Source organism: Pan paniscus, chromosome 21 (assembly GCF_029289425.2).
Source record: "Pan paniscus chromosome 21, NHGRI_mPanPan1-v2.0_pri, whole genome shotgun sequence".
NCBI lineage: Eukaryota > Metazoa > Chordata > Mammalia > Primates > Hominidae > Pan > Pan paniscus.
Genome location: NC_073270.2, coordinates 52,942,597 through 52,964,094, shown reverse-complemented (window position 1 = coordinate 52,964,094; position 21,498 = coordinate 52,942,597). Strand labels below are relative to the sequence as shown.

Here is a 21,498-nt window from a genome sequence, read left to right as displayed (position 1 = left end):
TTTGCTTCATGTAAAACTGGCTTCTGAATCTTCTCTGTAAGTTTGGACTTTTTAATACAAGTGCTTCTTCTTGTTCAATAATTTATGTACTGGAGTCTCCATAATTATGTGATTGTGTAGACAAGAAAGTGGTTAAGACATTTCATTGGCTGTGCATGTTGGCTGTAATCCCAGCGCTTTGGGAAGTTGTGGTAATCCCAGCGCTTTGGGAATCCTGAGGATTGCTTGAGGCCAGGAGTTTGAGACCAGCCTGCACAACATAGTGAAACCCCATTTCTACAAAAATTTAAAAAAAACAAGCAGGAGATGGTGGTGTGTTCCTGTAGGAAGCTAAGGCAGGAGGATTGCCTGAGCCCAGGAGTTTGAGGCTGCAGTAAGTTGTGATTGTGCCACTGTACTCTAGCCTGGGAGACAGAATGAGACCCTGTCTCTTAAGGAAAAAAAAAAAATTAAGCTATCTACTTATAAAGCATCCGCTTTTAAAAATATACCTCCCTGAACTTCCCCTTTAGGCTAATTCCCTATCAGGGCTTGGAGAGTGGGCCACTTGCCGGCTGTCTGTGGATGGTACAGTGTAGGCCAGATGCAAACGGGTTATCAGGTGAAATGACAAGTGGCAGGACTTACAGAGGTCATTTAAGGTGACGTTGGGGAGCTGTGGGAATCCTTTGCAGAGCTATTGACCTTTTAGGACTTGGCAGCATTAGGCTGGTGCTCAGACGAAGAGGAGAAGATCTTCAGGAAGGCAACCTGGTGGTCCCTTCAACAGAAGACAATGTGAATACAAAGATTTAAGAGACCCAAGAAAAATCAATGAATCCCCTTGAATAGTTTTGCAAGTATGACCTTTATGATTATGCTTTGGACATCAAATAAGAAGGGAAAGAATAATGCTTTAGAAACAGCTTCATTCTTGTTTGTATACGTTGTAAGAATTGGTGTGTGGTTGAAAATACAGGTTCATAATATCTCACCTGAAACCCGGGGTCTGGATGTATGCCAGAATTTTTTTTGGATTTTAGAGAGGTTATAATATGCAGCCCCCCACAATTAGAGACACCATTTCTGCAGTGAAATGTGATTGTTCACACTACGTGAATAAATCAGGTTTTCTCGGCTTTAGCTATACTGACGTTTGAACCAGATAATTTCTGTTGTGGGGCTGCCCTGTGCATTCTAGGATGTTGAGCAGCATCCCTGTCAGCAACACTGCTCAATTATGACAACCGCAAATGACTCCAGACATTCTCACGACAGGGGAGAGTACTCGAAATTGCCCCAGTTAAGAACTACTGCGATAATTAAACACTGTTTATTATTATTTTTTAAATTAAAAAAAATTTTTTTTTTTGAGAAGAGTCTCGCTCTGTCACCCAGGTTGCAGCGCAGTGGCATAATCTTGGCTCACTGCAACCTCCGCCTCCCGGGTTCAAATGATTCTCATGCCTCAGCATCCCAAGTAGCTGGGATTACAGGCGTGCGCCGCCATGCCTGGTTAATTTTTGTATTTTTAGTAGAGATAGGGTTTCTCCATGTTGGCTAGGCTTGCCTTAAACTCCTGACCTCAGGTGATCTACCCACCTTGGCCTCCCAAAGTGCTAGCATTACAGGCGTGAGCCACCGCACCTGGCCAAAACACTGTTTAATTAGTTTCCTATCAGATCAGGTCGAGTTTGTTTGTTTATTTGCCCTTCCAAATGAGTTTGGCTCCAAAGTTACACTTCCTCTGCCCAGAAATACCCTTTGGTTTTCAGAGATGTCAGGCTTTGGAATTTCAGGTGAATAAGTGTGGATCCCACCACCTAAATGTTGTTATGTAAGAGTGAAAATCCAGCTATCTTTGTATTTGTTACGTATTTATAGACCAAAATCCTAAATAACCCTTAATATATTATTTATATGAAAGTCTGGTCCTTGTCACTTTAAGTGGCTTTCCCTCGTGCCAGTATTTCTTGGAATTGATGGCCTGTTTATACTTGGTTTTCTGAACCAGTGTTTCTGGTGAATTTGGGTTCACCCACCAGTGATCACCTCTCTGGACTATAGCTGTGGGAAGGTTAGCATGATTCCCATACCCCTCACAGCCAGCCGTGGTTGAGCTTCTGAGCCCTGCTGGTGAACTGCGTGAGACAGCTTTTGAAGACGCTCACTCTCCCTCTTCCAGATTCGCAGGCTGAGGATCGAGATAGAGAAGCTCCAGTGGCTGCACCAGCAAGAGCTCTCCGAAATGAAACACAACTTGGGTAAGGCCTGACACACTGGTCTGGACTGAGGAGGGTTTTGGGTGTGAACTTCTTTGCACCTCTGGAGTCAAGCCGAGATGTGAGTGCAATTAAAACTAGGCTAGGATTGTATGACTTGTAGGGAGACCACAGAATCCTGAGAGTCTGGGCCTGGAGAAACCAGGTGTAAGAGTGGGTGTTGGCGGGAGCCCCCCTTTCCTCTGTTCAGAACACCAGCCTCAACAATAAAATAATGAGGATTGGTCAGGCACGGCAGCTCACACCTGTAATTCCAGCGCTTTGGGAGGCCCAGATGGGAGGATCACCTGAGTCCAGGAGTTCAAGACCAGCCTGGGTAATCTGGCGAAACCCTATCTCTACACAAAATTTTAAACCATTAGCTGGGCCTGGTGGTGCGCTCCTGTGGTCCCAGCTTCTTGGGAGGCTGAGGAAGGAGGATCACTTGAGCCTGAGAAGTTGAGGCTGCAGTGCACTTAACTAATTTCATTACACAAACTGTTGTGATAAAGGGATCTGTTATATCCCTGGTTTTCCTTTCCTTTTTTTCACACTCCGCATGCTGTGGACATATCCCCAGTTTTCAAGGGAAGAAACCGACGTGTTGAGAAAGTTATTCAAAGTCACATGGCCACAGTTCAAGTCTGGGCACTCTTCACCCTGTTCATCATGGAATGCTAGGCACTTTAACAATATCTGGATGCTTCCTGTGCACTGCTCAGTGCGGAGAAAGATACTTTATTGGTCCCTGGATTAGATTGACAGATGTTTTGGCCTGTCGTTCTGTATAGTTAAGCTTTTCCCCAAAGGTAGAAGCGATTGCTTCAGCCCCTCACGTAGTATCAGATCAGATGGGCTGCTGGCAGCCAGGAGAACTCTCAGGTTGAGGACCCATGCCCAGGTGTGCCTACCTGCTCACTTGTGGTCAGCATCTAAGTCACACCTTGCAGACATGAATCCTTTCAGAGCCCCCTGGAGAGGAGCCCTTGGTTCATTCTTTCTGGACGCTGATTTGGGTGTTGTTGCTTCTTCTCGTTTTCCTTTTTTTTTTTTTTTTTTTTTTTTAAAGACAGAGTCTCACTCTTGTTTCCCATGTTGGAGTACAGTGATGTAATCTCAGCTCACTGCAGCCTCTGCCTCCCAGGTTCAAGTGATTTTCATGCCTCAGCCTCCCGAGTAGCTGGGATTACAGGCATGCACCACCATGCCTGGCTAAGTTTTGTACTTTTAGTAGAGACGGGGTTTCAGCATGTTGGCCAGGCTAGTCTCAAACTCCTGGCCTCAAGCGATCCACCCACCTCAGCCTCCCAAAGTGCTGGGATTACAAATGTGATCCACTGCCCCTGCCACCACTTCTTGTTTTTCTAATAAAATCAGGGAATCTTACTTTCATAAAATCCTTTTCTTTTTATGTGTTGACTGCACATTTGAAAAAATTACCTGTGGGCTGGCCAAAACTTAGCTATGGTTTGCAGGCCCCTAGTTAAATGTAGTTAGATTGACTCAAAGGTTCTGTCTGGCCACAAGTAGTTAACTTCTTTATGAGGGGTTAATTTTACTTTATAAAGTTCAGGAAGAGTATTTGAAGGAATTGAGGGACCATTCCCCTCCCATCCCCTCCCCTCCCCTCCCCCCTGCCCTCCCTTTCCTTCCTCCCCTCCCCTCCCCTCCCCTCCCCCCTGCCCTCCCTTTCCTTCCTCCCCTCCCCTCCCTTCCCCTCCCTTGTCAATGGAGTTTCACTCTTGTTGTCCAGGCTGGAGTGCAATGGCATGATCTCAGTTCACTGCAACTTCTGCCTCCTGGGTTCAAGCAATTTTCCTGCCTCGGCCTCCCAAGTAGCGGGGATTACACCATCGCGCCTAGCTAATTTTTGTATTTTTAGCAGAGACAGGGTTTCACCATGTTGGCCAGGCTGGTCTCAAACTCCTGACCTCAGGTGATCCATCTGCCTCAGCCTCCCAAAGTGCTGGGATTACAGGCATGAGCCACTGCACTTGGCCTATTTTTCTTTTATTACAGCCAGCAGGTCACTCCTAAATGAATTACCAGTGGACTTAACTGTCTGAAGTAAAATTAGAGAAATCTTGGTAGACTGAGTAGGTTCATAGTTGTCCTGTTAGTATAATCATCAACCACAGTCCCATCTGGATCCAGTGCCACAGGAGACACCTACAAGAAAGCACGCCTGAGGTCTAGGCCCAGCCAGCTGTTTGCCTCAGTTTCCTCATCTGCGAAAGGGGTAGAATAGTAGTACTTACCCCGTAGGATTATTAGGATGAGGGTTATATGAGTTAATATTTATAAAGTTCTTAGAACAGTGCCTTCATGTAGTGGGTGCTGTATAGGTATTTGATTGATAGGGGGGAAAAGGCTTATGTTAATGAATAATAGGAGAGAAAGTGAGTTTTGGTGGCAGTTGTTTCAAGAGTTACTTTGAGGAATTCCCAGAATGTGGTCTGGTGTGGAAAATCCTCTGGGGCTGCAGTTATGTCCACGCTGGGCACCTCATGTCCACTCTCAACAGGCAGCACCGTCTGGTCGCCATGATGAATGCCCTATTTACAGATGAAGACTCGGGCTAGGTTATTGCCCATGGGCACACAGCCAGGGCTTCTCCCAGCCAGGTCTTGCATCCACGTCTGCCTGAATCTGGGGGCAGGAATAACCCCACACCCCAGGCTGGGGTCAGGTGATGAGCGGTGTTCTTCCCCTCCTCCACCAGAGCTGACCATGGCGGAGATGCGGCAGAGCCTGGAGCAGGAGCGGGACCGGCTCATCGCCGAGGTGAAGAAGCAGCTGGAGTTGGAGAAGCAGCAGGCGGTGGATGAGACCAAGAAGAAGCAGTGGTGCGCCAACTGCAAGAAGGAGGCCATCTTTTACTGCTGTTGGAACACCAGCTACTGTGACTACCCCTGCCAGCAAGCCCACTGGCCTGAGCACATGAAGTCCTGCACCCAGTCAGGTAATGCCCTGTGGGGCTGCCTCCCGTCCTGGGCTGCAGTGGCTTGGCATTGGTCTCCCCTGTGGACTTCAGGGGTCTCAGGGCTAATTGACAAGGGAGCTTGCCTGGCTTCTGGTCACTTTCACTCAAAAACAACTGTGTCTCTTACACACAGGTGAGCAGTGTGCAGGCACATAGCTAAAACTTGAGCCATGGGCATTTTGAACCTTTGATCTTTGCAGAACCCTTGATCTCTTCTCAGGCCTAAAGTGTCAGTAGTACTGTTGAGACACTGTGTTTTTTTTGGCAGTAATGGACTTGTGGCTTTAGATAATATGGATTCCCAATTTCTTTGTTAAGTAAAAAGTGTTAGTTTGGTACTAACCTATCTTTGACACTGCTGTAATATTTGTAATCACCCTTTCCAACATAGAACAAGCAGTCCCCAGGCCTAGAGCTTCCAGCAGGAAGCACTATCTAGTTAGAATTTATCCTTTTTTTTTTTTTTTTTTTTTTTTTTTGAGACAGAGTTTCGCTCTTGTTGTCCAGGCTGGAGTGCAGTGGTGTGATCTCGGCTTAGTGCAACCTCTGCCTTCCGGGTTCAAGCGATTCTCCTGCCTCAGCCTCCCGAGTAGCTGGGATTACAGAAATATGCCACCATGCCCGGCTAATTTTTTGTATTTTTAGTAGAGATGAGGTTTCTCCATGTTGGTCAGGCTGGTCTTTAACTCCTGACCTCAGGTGATCCACCTACCTTGGCCTCCCAAAGTGCTGGGATTACAGGCGTGAGCCACAGCGCCTGGCATCAATAATATTTTATGAATTGTTATTATTATTATTTTGAGACAGAGTTTTGCTCTTGTCCCCCAGGCTGGAGTGCAGTGACACGATCTCGGCTCACTGCAACCCTGCCTCCTGGGTTCCATTGATTCTCCTGCCTCAGCCTCCCAAGTGGCTGGTATTACAGGCACACATCACCATGCCCAGCTAATTTTTGTATTATTAGTGGAGACAGGGTTTCACCATGTTGGCCAGGCTGGTCTTGAACTCCTGACCTCAAGTGATCTGCCCGCCTCAGCCTCCCAAAGTACTGGGATTACCGGCGTGAGCCACCACGCCCAGCCAGCCTATAAGTTACTTTTTACCATTAGCTTTTATTTGTGGCAAATGATACTAGCTTTGTATGGTTCGAATTAAACACTTCCATTTTAAAGAATTTCAAGTGTCCCAGTCAAGAAGCTTGACCGGGGGTTGGTAAACTTTTTCTGTGAAGGGCGAGAGTGAATATTTTAGGCTTTGTACACCATGTGGTTTCTGTTGCTACTACTTAACTCTGCTGTTGCAGTGCAGAAGCAGTCTTAGATGATATGTAAATGGATGGACATAGATGATATGTAAATGGATGGATGTGGCTGTCTGCCAATAAAACAGGCAGCACTAGCTTGCCAGCTCTTGCTCTAGACAAATCTGTTATTTTATTATTTTTTAAAAGGCAATATTGGAGAATACCTTGCCCTGTTCTTTAGTCTGTAGGGAGATGTCTTCTTTGTAGAGACTTTTGGTGTCTTACTGGAGTAAAGTCTCTTTGTGTTTTCCCTCCGTTCTGGAATGTGTCTGATGAGCCTTTTGCTGTTTCGCCAAGATGGCCAAAATGTCCTTCGGCTTTCCTTTTTTTGTGACATAATTACATCTGTTCTTCCTAAATTCCTCCCAGACGCCCTGTTTTTCTTTTTCTTTTTTTTTTCGTTGAGACGGAGTCTCGCTCTTTCTCCCAGGCTGGAGTGCAGTGGCGCGATCTCAGCTCACTGCAAGCTCCGCCTCCCGGGTTCATGCCATTCTCCTTCCTCAGCCTCCCTAGTAGCTGGGACTACAGGTGCCCGCCACCACGCCCGGCTAATTTTTTGTGTTTTTTAGTAGAGACGGGGTTTTACCGTGTTAGCCAGGATGGTCTCGATCTCCTGACCTCGTGATCCGCCCGCCTCGGCCTCCCAAAGTGCTGGGATTACAGGCATGAGCCGCCGCACCCGGCCCCAAACGCCCTGTTTTTCTATGTGTCCAAGTTTCTGCCATCTCCAGATTCTCTGGGCCTCTGATAGCATGTCGCCTTTCACGTGGTTTTCCTGTCCCACCTTAGAAGGAAGAAAGTCTCTGGGGCTAAAAATGTAGGTCTCCACCTAGAAATGACTAAAGAGAGTAACTAAATCAGCAGTTACAGGTTGGCTCTTGTTGATGGGCTCTGTTTGTTCCAGGAATATACTTTCATCTCCAGAATGATTTAATAAAACTTGAATTGCTAACCATTAAAAATCACCATGTTGGCTAGGCACGGTGGCTCAAGCCTGTAATCCCAGCACTTTGGGAGGCCGAGGTGGGTGGATCACCTAAGGTCAGGAGTTCAATACCAGCTTGACCAACATGGTGAAACCCTGTCTCTACTAAAAATACAAAAATTAGCCGGACATGGTGGTGTGCACCTGAGTCCCAGCTACTTGGTGGGCTGAGACAAGAGAATCACTTGAACCCAGGAGACAGAGGTTGCAGTGAGCTGAGATCGTGCCATTGCACTCCAGCCTGGGTGACAGAGCGAGACTCCATCTCAGCATGTTTATGTTAAAATTTGGAATTCTAAAGTTTGGAATTCCAGCTTCTGGAAAACTCTGGCAATCCGGCCCCCTTGAGCCTCCACTTTTATGCCCTGGGTAGGGCTGAGCCTTGGGTGCCACTGGGTGCAGGGCGGGGCTCCATGCATGTTTCAGAATCATCGTACTCTGTGTATATGTGGCGTGTCTCTCTCTCCTTTGTCCCCAGCTACTGCTCCTCAGCAGGAAGCGGATGCTGAGGTGAACACAGAAACACTAAATAAGTCCTCCCAGGGGAGCTCCTTGAGCACACAATCAGCACCTTCAGAGACGGCCAGCGCCTCCAAAGAGAAGGAGACGTCAGCTGAGAAAAGCAAGGACAGTGGCTCGGTGAGGATCCCCCCATGCCTTTGGCTAGTGACATCTACCCTTTGTGCCAAGTGGACTTAGGACCCCCCGTCTGCCGCCCTGAAAGTTCCGTGTTGTGGGAGGCTTGTCCTAACAGTGTGCCGGCATTTCCAGTGGATGTGTGGGAACATGGAGCCTGGGCCGGCGTGTGTGGGACCTGGCAGCCGCTCCCCAGTACTCTCCGCTGGGGACCCTCAAAGTGTAGAATAGTGTTGCCCAGGAGAACTTTCTGCGATGATGGAAATGTTCTGTACTTCCCGTCCAGAATGGTAGCTGCTAGCTACATGCAGCTTTTGAGCACTTGAAATGCAGCTAGTGTGACCGAGGACCTGATTTTACAGTTTTATTTAATTTTAATTAATTGAGATTTCAGTAGCCACATGTGGCTAGTGGCTGCCCTATTGGGCCACGAAGGTTTCACCTCCTTGTTTGTTTGCCAGGGTGTGATGTATGTGACATTGATGGTATGCAAAGACTATTTTCATGAGTATGTAGTTTTTTACATTTTTAGTCACTGTATATCTATTTCATTGCATATTAGGAAAAAGATAAATCGTTAGACTGTCAGTTAAAACATGTTGGTTTAACTGATAGTATTACCTAGTCAGAGGCTAGCATGAATTAAAAGCGGACTGACAGAATTTTGAAGTAATGTACTTTCTCCTTGGATATGGCAAAAATCTGGAGGGGGGTCTGTTAGTGAGTGGAGTTTAGGAAACAGTGAATGTTCTAGGGTACAGTGAGGGGCCACCCTGGTGCTGCGTTCCAGTCTGTTCAGTGTGGGAGATGGTACCTGGGGTTTGGCCACCTGGCCGCCCTGTGCCCATCACTCCCACCTGACCGTGCCAGGCAGAGGACACTGAGATGCTTTGGGGGCAGCGATGAGCACCCCCATGACTCCCTGGATTTCCCTGTGGGGGCGACAGTAGCCTCAGTGCCTTGAGTCCATCTTTTTCTTTTTGTATTTCTAGACCCTTGACCTTTCTGGCTCCAGAGAGACGCCCTCCTCCATTCTCTTAGGCTCCAACCAAGGCTCTGGTATGTTGCCCCCTGGTGGGCGAACGGTGCTTTCACATTTCAGATGGGCAGATGGGGAGCCATTTTGTCAGGGAGAATTTGAAGGGTTTATTCCAATGGTTTCCAAACGATTATGGATCCTTAGGGGTGCCTGGGGTGGGTCAGTGGGGGTGAGGGGGTAGCTGAGCATGTTAACTTTCAGGTACCTCTTCAAGCTGATCGGTATTACCTATTGTATTTACTGGGGATCCACATAAAACTCCATTTGGACAGAGGGTTCTGTTGCTGACCTGGGGTAGGGTAGAAGAAGTGCATTTGGATTGGGAAGTTTTTTTTTTTTTTTCTCTCTCAGGGAAATGAGAACGGTAAATGACACTGTGTAAGATTTTATTCTGAGGTTCTGACACCTGCATATGGTGGATGAAGGCACTCAAGCCTTTGAGAATTGAAGGCAGTGCTTAAATGGATGATCTTTCTGTTAAATCCTTTCCTTTTGGAGAATAACCTGGCAGGCAGGTTTGGGGAAATTTCTGAGACTTGACATCTAGGTTTTTTCTTCTGTGGGGTTTGAGCTGTCTTCCTTCCTTAGCCCAAAGAATCTTTTTCCTGCACTTTCTTAAAGCAGTTTTGGGTCATTCCAGAAGGGTTCAGAGAAGGTGTCTTCCTGGTGGAAGACAGTTTTACTTCATTCAAGGTTTTTGCCTGGCACCACAGCTCCAGGACCTTTCTGCCTGATGATGATTTTTTTTTTTTTGAGACAGAGTCTCGCCCTGTCGCCCAGGCTGGAGTGCAGTAGTGTGATCTCAGCTCACTGCAACCTCCGCCTCCCAGGCTCAAGTGATTCTCCTGCCTCAGCCTCCCAAGTAGCTGGGACTACAGGGACGCACCCCCATGCCTGGCTAATTTTTTAAAAAAATTTTTGTAGGCCGGGCACAGTGGCTCATGCCTGTAATCCCAGCACTTTGGGAGGCTGAGGTGGGCGGATCACGAGGTCAGGAGTTTGAGACCAGCCTGACCAACATGGTGAAACCCTGTCTCTACTAAAAGTACAAAAATTAGCTGGGCGTGGTGACATGCGCCTGTAATCCCAGCTACTTGGGAGGCTGAGGCAGGAGAATCGCTTGAACCCAGGAGGTGGAGGTTGCAGTGAGTCGAGATCGTGCCACTGCGCTCCAGCCTGGGAGACAGAGCGAGACTCTCTCTCTCAAAAAAAAAAAAAAAAAAAAAAATTGTAGAAACGGGGTTTTGCCATGTTGGCCAGGTTGGTCTTGATCTCTTGACCTCAAGTGATCCTCCTGCCTCTGCCTCCGGAAGTGCTGGGATTACAGGCGTGAGCCACTGACGATTCTCTTGAGCTGAAAAGCAAACATTTCATTTCACTTCTGCATATTGAGTGCATGGAGGAAGAAGTGATGTCCATTGTTAGGGGCTGGGAACGGTTTCCCGAAGGGGCTAGGCCTTGAAAGTTGGATGGGATTTGGGGGCACAGTCAGAGGGAGTAATATGAGCTTGCTTTAGGAGGGAGGATATGAACTTGGCATTAAATATGACTGAACCACCTATTGAAAAAGCAACTCCCTCTTCACTTCCCCTTGTAACAGGCTCAGTTTAGTGCTAAGATGTCTTTAGCATCTCTCATATTTCCTGATTCTCTTTTTAACAAAGACTGAGCAGACTCTAGATTTTAGCAGCATGCTCCCCACCCTAGAACTTTTAATTTAAGGTTTTCATTACATTCATTTTTGGAGTTGCCCTTGATTTAACAGTAGATTTTATTGGTTTTGTGTTTTTTTGTTGGTTAACAATAAAAGTTTAGTTATTTACCTAAGTTACATAAGTTTAAAATAAAAACATGAACTAAGCAATATGTAAGAGGACTATGGATGTGTCGAAATGGCACAAGTGGTGTGAGGAAGGTCCAAGTTAGGGAAACACCGTTTCAGACAGAGGGGTGCTGTTAGGGTTTTGGAACCTCAAAGTGGCTTGATTGAAATGGCATCTGAGAAGATGAATGATGCCGTGGTAGGATGAATCTGGCAGGAGTCTGTTGGCATCAGGAGGGTGGCATACAGGAAGGTAGTTGGGAGAGGCATCGTATTCCATTCTGAGCTGGAGGAGTATTACCTAGACCAGGGTCAAGAAACTTTTTCCATAGAGGGCCATTTAGTAAGTATTTTAGGTTTTGCAGGCCGCATGGTTCCTGTCATAGCTGCTCACCCTGCCGTTGTAGTGTGAAAGTAGACATAGATAATACGTAAACAAACGTGTGCCTTGTGCCAGTGAAACTTGAATTGCAAAAACAGTCATTGAGCTGGCCATAGTTTGCTGACTCCTGACCTGAGGCACACTGGCCCAGGGAGTGGAAGGGAGAGGAGGCAAGAAGCCCCAGTAAATGGTGGGGGGAAGAGGGGGGCGAGCAGAGGGAGGAAGGGGCAGTTTTTCTGAATAAGGCAGATAAATGCCTGTCTTCGTGGAGTTTCAAAGGAAGTCAGAAGAGCAGCTATTGGTGCTACTGAAGAGCATGAATACCTTATCGTGTTTATCCCCAATGTCTGTAAGAGCATAGTTAGTATTTCCATTATACAGATGAGCAAGTTGAGGTCCAGAGACATTAACTCATATGCCCAGGTAACTCAATGAGTAATTATGAGAGCCAAGACTTCAGTTGAGATCTCTCCAGACTCATGCTTTGAAAGGTGGGTGGGTGGGATTCGGGGGCACAGTCAGAGGAAGTAACGTGAGCTGACTTTAGGAAGGATACGAACTTGGCATTAAATATGTCGGAAGCACCTACTGAGAAAGCAACTCCCTCTTCACTTCCCCTTCGAACAGGCTTAGTTTGATACTGAGATGTCTTTAGCATCTCTCATATTTCTTGATTCTCTTTTTAACAAGGACTGAGCTTTGCAACCATATGCAACCAGCTGAGCTTTGCAATCCAGACTCATGCTTGCAACCATATGTCAGGTATACTTAGGTGGACGCCTATAAAATTGTTGTAACTCAAAAATGGCTGAGTAATGGCACTTGTGCGTGGCTCTGCTAATAAGGCACTGATCTCTAGGAAACGTCAGGGTGCAGATGTGGCCTTTTTTTCCTCACCCAATTCTACTAACTGTCTTGTTTCTATACCTCCCTCCTTCCTACCTCCTTACCCAGCTTAATTTCCATGCAGTACCGTTGCTAATACAACCCAGTCTCCCAGGCCCTTCCTGTTTTCCTAGCATGTCCATTTGGCAAAACCTCACCTTGGATGAACCCCAGCTTTCCACTTTTGATTTACCTGCACCTGAGCCTCAGTGCTTAACTGGAGAATGTTACACAAGAACACAAACTCGTCTCATCACACACGCAAATCTGGGTCACTAACCTCAGAAGCAGATATTCTCTTCTGCCTGATCGTCTTTCCAATATGTTTTTCTTTTATTAATACTTTTTGTCCCCAGAGACCTGTGTTCTTTTTTTTATTCTACTTTTTTGAGACAGAGTCTTTGCTCTGTCGCCCAGGCTGGAGTGCAGTGGCATGATCTCGGCTCACTGCAACCTCTACCTCCTGGGTTCAAGTGATTCTCCTGCCTCAGCCTCCCGAGTAGCTGGGATTATAGGTGTGCACCACCACACCCAGCTAATTTTGTATTTTTAGTAGAGATGGGGTTTCACCATGTTGGCCAGGCTGGTCTTGAACCCCTGACCTCAGGTGATTTCGCGTGCCTTGGCCTCCCAAAGTGCTGGGATTACAAGCTTGAGCCACTACGCCCAGCCCGGCCCTTTTTTTTTTTTTTTTTTTTTTTTTTTTTTTTTTTTTTTGAGACAGAGTCTTCGCTCTGTTGTCCAGACTGGAGTGCAGTTGCGTGATCTTGGCTCACTACAACCTTTGCCTCCTCAATTCAAGTGATTCTCCTGCCTCAGCCTCCTGAGTAGCTGGGATTACAGGTGTGCATCACCATGCCCAACTAATTTTTTGTATTTTTAATAGAGACAAGGTTTCACTGTGTTGGCCAGGCTGGTCTTGAACTCCTGACCTCAAGTGATTCACCCACCTTGGCTTCCCAAAGTGCTGGATTACAGGCATGAGCCACCGTGCCTGGCCAGAGGCCTGTGTTGTGACCCAAGTTTTTTGTTTTTTTGTTTTATCAGGATTCCATCGTCCATGATGGCTATTTCTCAAGTTCTCTGCTGTGTTTTGGACCGGGCCCTGCATCTCTCCCTGCGTCACCATCCCTGGGCGCTCAGGGCTGCTCCTCTGCCCTCTGCAGGGCCTCCGTGGTGTGCTCTGTCCTTCCCTCCTGCCGTTCAAAGGCATCTGCCTCCTTTGTTGTAGCCAGATTTCTCACTCTGTATTGCTTTTCTTCCTAGGCACTTAAATATCCTTATCTATCTCCAAGTGCCTTCCTTGACACCTTGCATCTCCAATAGAACGTTCTGTGACAATGGCCATGTTCTTATATTTGCACTGTCCACTATGGTAGCCACTAGCCACGTGTCGCTGCTGAAGCCTTGAACTGTGGCTAGTGCGACTGAGGAATGGAATTTAACATTGTATCTTATTGTAGTGGTTACCATATTGAATGGCATAGCTTAAGACCTGTCCTGTCTCCTTCCTCAACCCAGTTAGATGTCTCTTCAAGGGTTGTTATTCTAGAGCTAGGGCCCACCTGTAGTCCCAGCTACTTGGAGAGGCTGAGGCAGGGGGGTTACTTGAGCCTAGGAGTTTTGAGGCTGCAGTGAGTGCCTGTGAATAGCCACTGCACTCCAGCTGGGCAACAGAGTGAGACCTCATATTTAAAAAAAAAAAAAAAAAAGTTGTTTCATTTGTCTCCATTTCCCTTTCTTTACACACTCAGCTGCTGCTATGATACAGTTTCTATTCTGCTACTCCACCATCCCCCTAAGCCATTAACAGTCATGGACATTTATTATTATTATTATTATTTGAGATGGAGTCTTGCACTGTTGCCCAGGCTGGAGTGCAGTGGTGCAATCTTGGCTCACTGCAACCTCTGCTTCCCAGGTTCAAGTGATTCTCCTGCCTCAGCCTCCTGAGCAGCTGAGATTACAGGAATACGCCACCACGCCCAGCTAATTTTTTGTATTTTATTAGAGATGGGGTTTCACCGTGTTGCCCAGGTTGGTCTCGAACTCCTGAGCTCAGGCAATCCACCTGCCTCGGCCTCCCAGAGTGCTTGGATTACAGGTGTGAGCCACCATGCCTGGCCGACATTTTTAATTCTAAATGTTGTTTTGAAACCTAAGAGACAGGCTCTTGCCTTGTTGCTGAGGCTGGCCTTGAACTTGGCCTGAGCTCAAGCCATTCTCCCACTTCAGCCTCTTGAGTAGCTGGGATCATAGGCATGTGCCACCGTGGTCAGCAGCAGAGACTTTTTTCTTAAAAGACGACCAGATTGGCTAGAATCATGGTATCTTCATGTCAGAAAGGGCCTCCTCTCCAGGGTTTGGATAAAGATTGAGGTGCACCCAGGGCTACACTAAAAGAGATTTAGCCCCACATTTAGGTCAGGCGTGGTGGCTCATGCCTATAATCCCAACACTTTGAGAGGCCAAGGTGGGTGGATCATTTGAGGTCAGGAGTTCAAGACTAGCCTGACCAACATGGTGAAACCCCGTCTCTACTAAAAGTACAAAAAATTAGCTAGGCGTGGTGACACACCCCTGTAATCCCAGCTACTCAGGGGCCTGAGGCATGAGAATTACTTGAACCCAGGAGGCGGAGGTTACAGTGAGTTGAGACCGTGCCACTGCATTCCAGTCTGGGCGACAGAGTGAGACTGTGTCTCAAAAACAATAGATTTAGTCCGACATTTAGGACTTGGAAAGAGGCTGGGCAGAGTCACATCAGCACAGTGAGAGCGCCATGGAGCCCATGGTCAGAAAGTGGCAGAAAAAGTGCGTTTTGCAGTCAGTGCCGCAGTGATTCTGAGAGTGTGAGTGAGAAGCTGCAGGGAGGCTGCAGGGGTCTGTGCGGGAATGCAGCCGTCAGTCTTCTCAGTCTTCCCGATTTTCTCACCAAAGCAGTTTGTGTTGACAGGTCACGTCAAAGCAAAAAGACTTCCTCAGTTCTGATCCCCTTCTAATTAATTCCTCATCCATGTCACTTTACTTCTGCCAGCACTTGCTTTCTGGTGACAGCGCACGTGACATATCTAGAAGGAACATGGGTTTTAAAAACGTCAAGGCTTCTAAGCTATTTATGTGCATCAGGTACTAGGACAGTACATCTAAGTTTAGTTGGAAGAGAGAGAATTTTAGTTAGGGGTATGAGCTCCCTTAGTGTGTGGGCATGGGCCTCTCCTGTTCGTCTTTTCGTTTTAAGCTTTTAGTTAAAGCTATATATGCATAGAGTTGCAGAGAATAAAATAGTGCAGGGGATAACTCTTCCTAGTTCCAGTTTACACTGCTCATTCTGGTCCTTCTGTTACCTCCTTACTAATAAATAATGTACTTGGCTATACCTCTATTTCTTGACTTCATCTTTAGATATTATTTGTTGACTTCGAGCTTTAAAAGATGAGAGTTACTCTTCCTCTTCCTCTTCCCACACTACTGAGGTTGCTATTTTATGTGCTACCTTGCTCCAGTGAAACACTTGCCTCCTTAGCTCTTTTGTTCTGTCTGCTACAGAGTCTGCTACAGACAGTATCTCTTGACCCCTCTTTTGGCAGTCCATCTTCTCCTTACCTCTCCCACCCCTGTCATAGCCAGGCTTCCCACCTGTCCTGTGACTTTCCCCGTTGTCAAGGTTGAGAACATGTGCATTCTGTCCTATAACTGCAGTTAAGCCTCACTCTTGTCTGTTGGCTTAGTCTAAAAAGTTGCAGTGTGACAATTCTTACTTGTATGATTATGACCATATCATTCATGGCAGAGTCACATAGTGTACTGTGATTATATTCCATTCTTTTATAGCCTTTTTCCTGGAGTTTCTATTTTTTCTCTTGATCTTACTTTCAATTGTTTTCCTATGAAGCTTCTCACCGTATCAGCTGTTTACGGAGACTCCTTTCATATCACTGTTTTTTGACTCTGATTTCAGAGGTGATTTGTTGGTGTGCTACCATCGTAGCTGAGAATTTAGCTTACTTGCCACCTCATCTGGAGCCCCTTCCTTAGTCCTCCTCATCACGTGTGCCTTCTCCATCCTCTCCTCCCTATTCTGTTATCACTGTGGGCAGTTGATGAGTTATTGCCTTAAATTGTCTGGCTTTCTCGGGTGCTGCCTTCAACCTTAGCACGTTTCTAGTGCCTGCCTCCGTTTCCCATGGTTGAATTAGGCTATTGGCAGAGCTAGTGGTTCTGAGAATTTGTGGCTTACAAAATGCTGAGTTGCTTTTATGTCATTGTGTACCTTATTTCCTACCTGTAATGCTGTGCTGTGTCCAGTGATGCTGTTTGTGGTTTGATATGCATTTTTAAAGAGACTTAGTCTCCTGTGCTTGCATTAAAGTTGGACAATGGTGACATGAATGAAGGTGCCAACTGGTTCTAATAACAGTAGCCTGTTGATGAACAAAAATAGTAAGCACTTGGGGTTGTGCGGAATTCCAGCTCTCTGACAGACTCTGAGGCTACCTGTGCTATCTCTTCAGTTAGCAAAAGGTGTGACAAGCAACCTGCCTATGCCCCAACCACCACAGACCACCAGCCGCACCCCAACTACCCCGCCCAGAAGTGTAAGTATGACCCTGTCTTACGAAAGCTGCCGGGGCTTCTTCCTGGTATGCAGAAGGCTTGTTCTGTGTGTGTCCGTGTGTGTGTTCCTTTGTGGGTGTGTCTTCTCCTGTTCTTTTGAGTCGTGGGTCTTCCTTTGCAACGTTTCTTCTTTGCTGTGCCTCTGGTCGCCATCACAAACTGCATTAGGAAATGAGAGCGAGCATGTGGCCTGGCTTCTTGATGGAGATCGTCCTCGCTCTTTTCATAAAGGGTCCTAGATGAACACCGATTCCCTCCTGTGGTGATTGGCTATGGCAGCCAGTGTCCCGTGTCCTCTCCATATGAGGAGTGAGGGCCTGCAGATCCCTCCATTGGCCAGCCTGGTTCTGGGAGAGAGATACTGAACTCAGCTTGGCCCTGGTCCCGTTTCTTCCAGTACCCGCTGGTGGTCTCTGCCCTCACCAGAGCTGGAAGGACTTGATGTGGTTTGACCACATCACTGTAGGATTTTCTCCCGGATGGGGATGACCAGCTGCATCACTCCCCAGAGTCCTTCCGGAGAAATAAAAGCATAGGCATGGCGGCTAAGGGAAGAAGGCATAAGAAGGCAGATTGAGGATTGGTAAGAAGACTCTGCCCTTGCCCCCAGCTCTGCCTACCATAGTATTGCTCCATTTTGGTCACTGATGCACATGACTAAGAAGAGTTCTCTCCTGAGTAACTACATGACTTTGGAGATCTTTGTCATTCTCTTCACTGCTTATCTTCCAGAACTCATGATTACCCACACATGCCTTTTTACCAGGCAGTAAGAAATGCAGCCCCCCTAGGTAGTAGCATGGTCCCCTCCTTGGCCCACTCCACTCTTGCCCTCAACCTCTTTCAACCAAACATTATCACCCACCTTAAGGAATTAAAAAATAATTCTGTCCCAGTCTGTCTGAACTTAGTACATGATCCAGGATGTGATGGGATCTTAGGGCTTGGCTGGAAGGTTTCTCCAGTCAGCCATCTAGCAGAGCTGCAGACCTGGGCTGTTGGCTGAAGTGCTCTTCACAGACACCTCATTCGGCTCTTCCTTCAGCTTCTTCACTTATTTCTTACTCAGTCACTACTCAGCTCCTTGTCCATGTGTCCTTGAAGCCATCCTAGGTCTTATTCTGATTCTGAATTCTTCAGTCACCCATAAGCTTGTCCTTACCGGGAGTCAGTGGGTGTGTGTTCCCAGGTGGACTTAACCATTTTTCTCCTTTATGATCCTTTCCCTTGGGTGGACAAGTGTGATTTGGTTGTAAGTCCATTTTTCAAGTTGCCTATACATTGATAAAAGAAATCCCACTAACGGAAGTAGACTGCATGCCAAATTTCAGTGTCTTTCTCCAGGGGCCAAGGTTGGACCCAGAAGTGCATGGGGTGCTTGGTGTCGTTCAGTGATGTAGTAAGGATACACGGTTCCAGACACGGCACAAGAAATGCCTTCCTTGGCAGTTCAGCACCTTTTCCACAAATCTTTATTCTCTGTGAGCATGACACCCTACCGTTTTTTCAACCGGTTGTCGTTAAATCCTAAAAAATAAGTTGTTCTACCTTTCTGTTCTACAGACCCACAGATGCAGGGCAGTCAGCGGTGGCAGTGTTTGAACCATCAGTGGGGAGGGGAAGGTGGCTTCCTGTGCAGGAGGGGCAGGTCAGATTGCAGGATAGTTGTGCTCAGGCGCAGGTGGGCAGGCACGCTAAACACATTGGTTTTCCTCCTCAGACCATTCCCGGAGTAATAAATCCAGTTGGAGCAGCAGTGATGAGAAGAGGGGATCGACACGTTCCGAGCACACCAGCAGTACCGGCACGAAGAGCCTCCTCCCGAAAGAGTCTCGGCTGGACACCTTCTGGGACTAGCAGTGAATCGGGACACAAACCACCCACCCCATTGGGAGAAAAACCCAGACGCCAGGAAAAGAAGAAACAACAAAGGCAGGAGAACAGCCACTTTCAGACTTGAAAATGACAAAACCCTCAGTTGAGCCTGAGCCCCCGGCGCGGGGGCTGCTACACTACAGGACACCCGGCATCGGCTTTGACTGCAGACTGTTCACCCACATGAGCCCTGTGCTTTGGTGTAAATAATGTACAATTTGTGGATGTCATTGAATCTAGAGGACCTTCCCCTTTTTATATTTGTATTAACTTTAACTTATTAAAAAAAAAAAGAAAGAAAAAGAAAAACAATTAAAAAAAAAAAAAAAGCAACCAACCCCAACAACAAAAAAGAATGTTTTGGTATTGGAGAAGGGATGGTCAGTTAGCCTGTCTGTCACACGACGGAATGGATACTGGGCCCGGGGACCACTTTCATACTCACGTCCTCATCCTTGGATACGCAGGGGAGGGCGAACCGTTTTCACTCGTGTGTCTGTACACAGCATGTTGGGATCGGGAGTTTCGGCACAGACTCTATCCCATCAAGCCGTTGGCTCCTTTCAGCTACTACGTTACCACGTTCCTAAAACGCAAGCTCTCCGGACCAGACGGACACAGGGAGAAGCTAGTTTCTTTCATGTGATTGAAATGATGACTCTACTCCTAAAAGGGAAAAAACAATATCCTTGTTTACAGAAGAGAAACAGAAACAAGCCCCACTCAGCTCAGTCACAGGAGAGGAGAACACAGAAAGTCATAGAATCATGAACTCTGAAAAAAAGAGAAACCTTATCTTTGCTTTGTGGTTCCTTTAAACACACTCACACACACTTGGTCAGAGATGCTGTGCTTCTTGGAAGCAAGGACTCAAAGGCAAGGTGCACGCAGAGGACGTTTGAGTCTGGGATGAAGCATGTACGTATTATTTATATGATGGAATTTCACGTTTTTATGTAAGCATGAAACACAGGCAGTATGAGAGAAAGCAAGGCCCGTCATGCTGTCCGTACACTACGTATGCTGTAGAGCCATTTTGTATGTTGTGTAAAACAAAAAGCATTGATGAAAAAGCAAAAGGTGATGTATGTATATGAGAAAATTAATTGTACGATATCATTCCAGTACGTTTTGTTGTACATTTTAGTCTTGTTTACTTTCTCTTCATTGTTAAGAGGATGCGAACTGTACAGTTTCCAGCTAGTTACCCATATTAGAGAAGAAATAAGAAGAGAGTATTAGAAGAAAACAGGAGAGAAAGAACATTTGTGAATTGCAGTTGTCAAAAAAAAAAAATAGCCTAGCTGGCCTTATTTGTGAAGCATAATTGCTTTTAGCATATGGAAGTATTTTTTCACATTTTCTTTGTATAAAATTTGTATTAAACTTAAATATCTTTTTGATGGTGGTGTTTCTTTGTGACTGAGCCAGTAGACTCACACTATATGCTTTTTTGGGTTTGCCCGTTCCTTCCCCCACCCCCCAGTTTTTTCAGATTTCTTTACCTTTTTTTAATTAAACTGTTTTGGAAAAATGCCGTGGTCGTCCTCGAATTTGCAGTTTTCCATTTGGTCGGGATGGCTGTGTCAGGTTTGCACGACCAAACACAGAAGGGGCCGTGAGAGGTCACGAACACCCCCACAGCCAGGTGGTGGGCACACTGGAGAGAATGGGCCCTAGTGGGGGCCCCCCACGCCAGTCCTTGTCAGACAGTTGGGAGAGGACGGAGTTGTCTTCTTGAAGCCCGTAGGGAGGCCGAGCTAACAGGCCTCGCGTGGGCAGCAAGGATCCCAGCCCCTCGCAGGTGCCCTGGTCTATGGCTCTGGGCCTGGCTGGAGGTGCACAGGGTATGAGTAGAATGAAGCCGGCTTGAAAGGCTGAGGTTTGGTTTCCTGGGCAGCAGTGTTCCTTCTCTGCAATCCAGTAACTCCCCAGAAAAGATCTCCACAAACCCCTTCCTGTGCCAAGGGCCAAGACATGACATGGCCGGCAGGGGAGGTTGGCCCGCGTGGGCATAAGTTCATTCGTGCCAATCAGCAAGCACACATCGCGTCAGGCACTGTCCAGGCACTGAGGATCCCATGGTGCCATCAAGGAGTCGGGTCCCTGCCTTCATCAAACTTGCATCCTAATGGGGACAACAATCGTTCAGTTACTCAAGTATTACAGGGGACCTGTCATGAGCCATGCACAGTTTCAGTTACTGGGGACAGATGGTGAGCAAGGCACAGGAGCCCTGTCAGGGTGGGCCCCTCATTCTTCACAGGAAGACAGACTGTCTACAGGTTATTCTTATTTTTTGTTTTTTTGAGACGGAGTCTCGCCCCGTCACCCAGGCTGCAGTGCAGTGGCGTAATCTCGGCTCACTGCAACCTCCGCCTCCTGGGTTCAAGCAATTCTGGTGCCTCAGCCTCCCAAGTAGCTGGGGATTCAGACATGCACCACCATGCGTGGCTCATTTTTTTTGTATTTTTAGAGATGAGGGTTTCACATATTCCCCAGGCTGGTCTTGAACTCCTGACTTGAAGTGATCTGCCTGTCTCAGACTCCCAAAGTGCTGGGATTACAGGTGTAAGCCATGGCACCTGGACTCGTCTTTTTTTGGAGGGAGAGTCTCCATCACCCAGGCTGGAGTGCAGTGGCGTGATAGCTCACTGCAAACTCAGCCTCCCGGGTTGAAGCAATTCTCCTGCCTCAACCTCCCGAGTAGCTGGGATTACAGGTGCCTACC

The 21,498-nt window shown here is 47.1% G+C and overlaps 1 protein-coding gene across 32 annotated transcripts in view; it reads left to right on the top strand.

The window, feature by feature from the left end:
- The window catches only part of ZMYND8 (zinc finger MYND-type containing 8), a 160,535-nt gene extending 140,365 nt beyond the window's left edge, over positions 1-20,170 (top strand). For 19 of the 32 annotated variants that reach the window (XM_055104876.3, XM_034947115.4, XM_014343064.6 and 16 more), the window contains 6 exons: positions 2,165-2,243; positions 4,963-5,202; positions 7,990-8,150; positions 9,140-9,206; positions 16,790-16,873; positions 18,613-20,170. In XM_055104876.3, the coding sequence (XP_054960851.1) occupies positions 2,165-2,243; positions 4,963-5,202; positions 7,990-8,150; positions 9,140-9,206; positions 16,790-16,873; positions 18,613-18,749 (768 nt within the window). In that variant the 3' untranslated portion in view covers positions 18,750-20,170. The remainder of the gene's footprint in view (positions 1-2,164; positions 2,244-4,962; positions 5,203-7,989; positions 8,151-9,139; positions 9,207-16,789; positions 16,874-18,612) is intronic. The other 13 variants (XM_014343067.6, XM_014343066.6, XM_014343063.6 and 10 more) reach the window with 2 other exon arrangements.
- Positions 20,171-21,498: the final 1,328 nt, after the last annotated feature.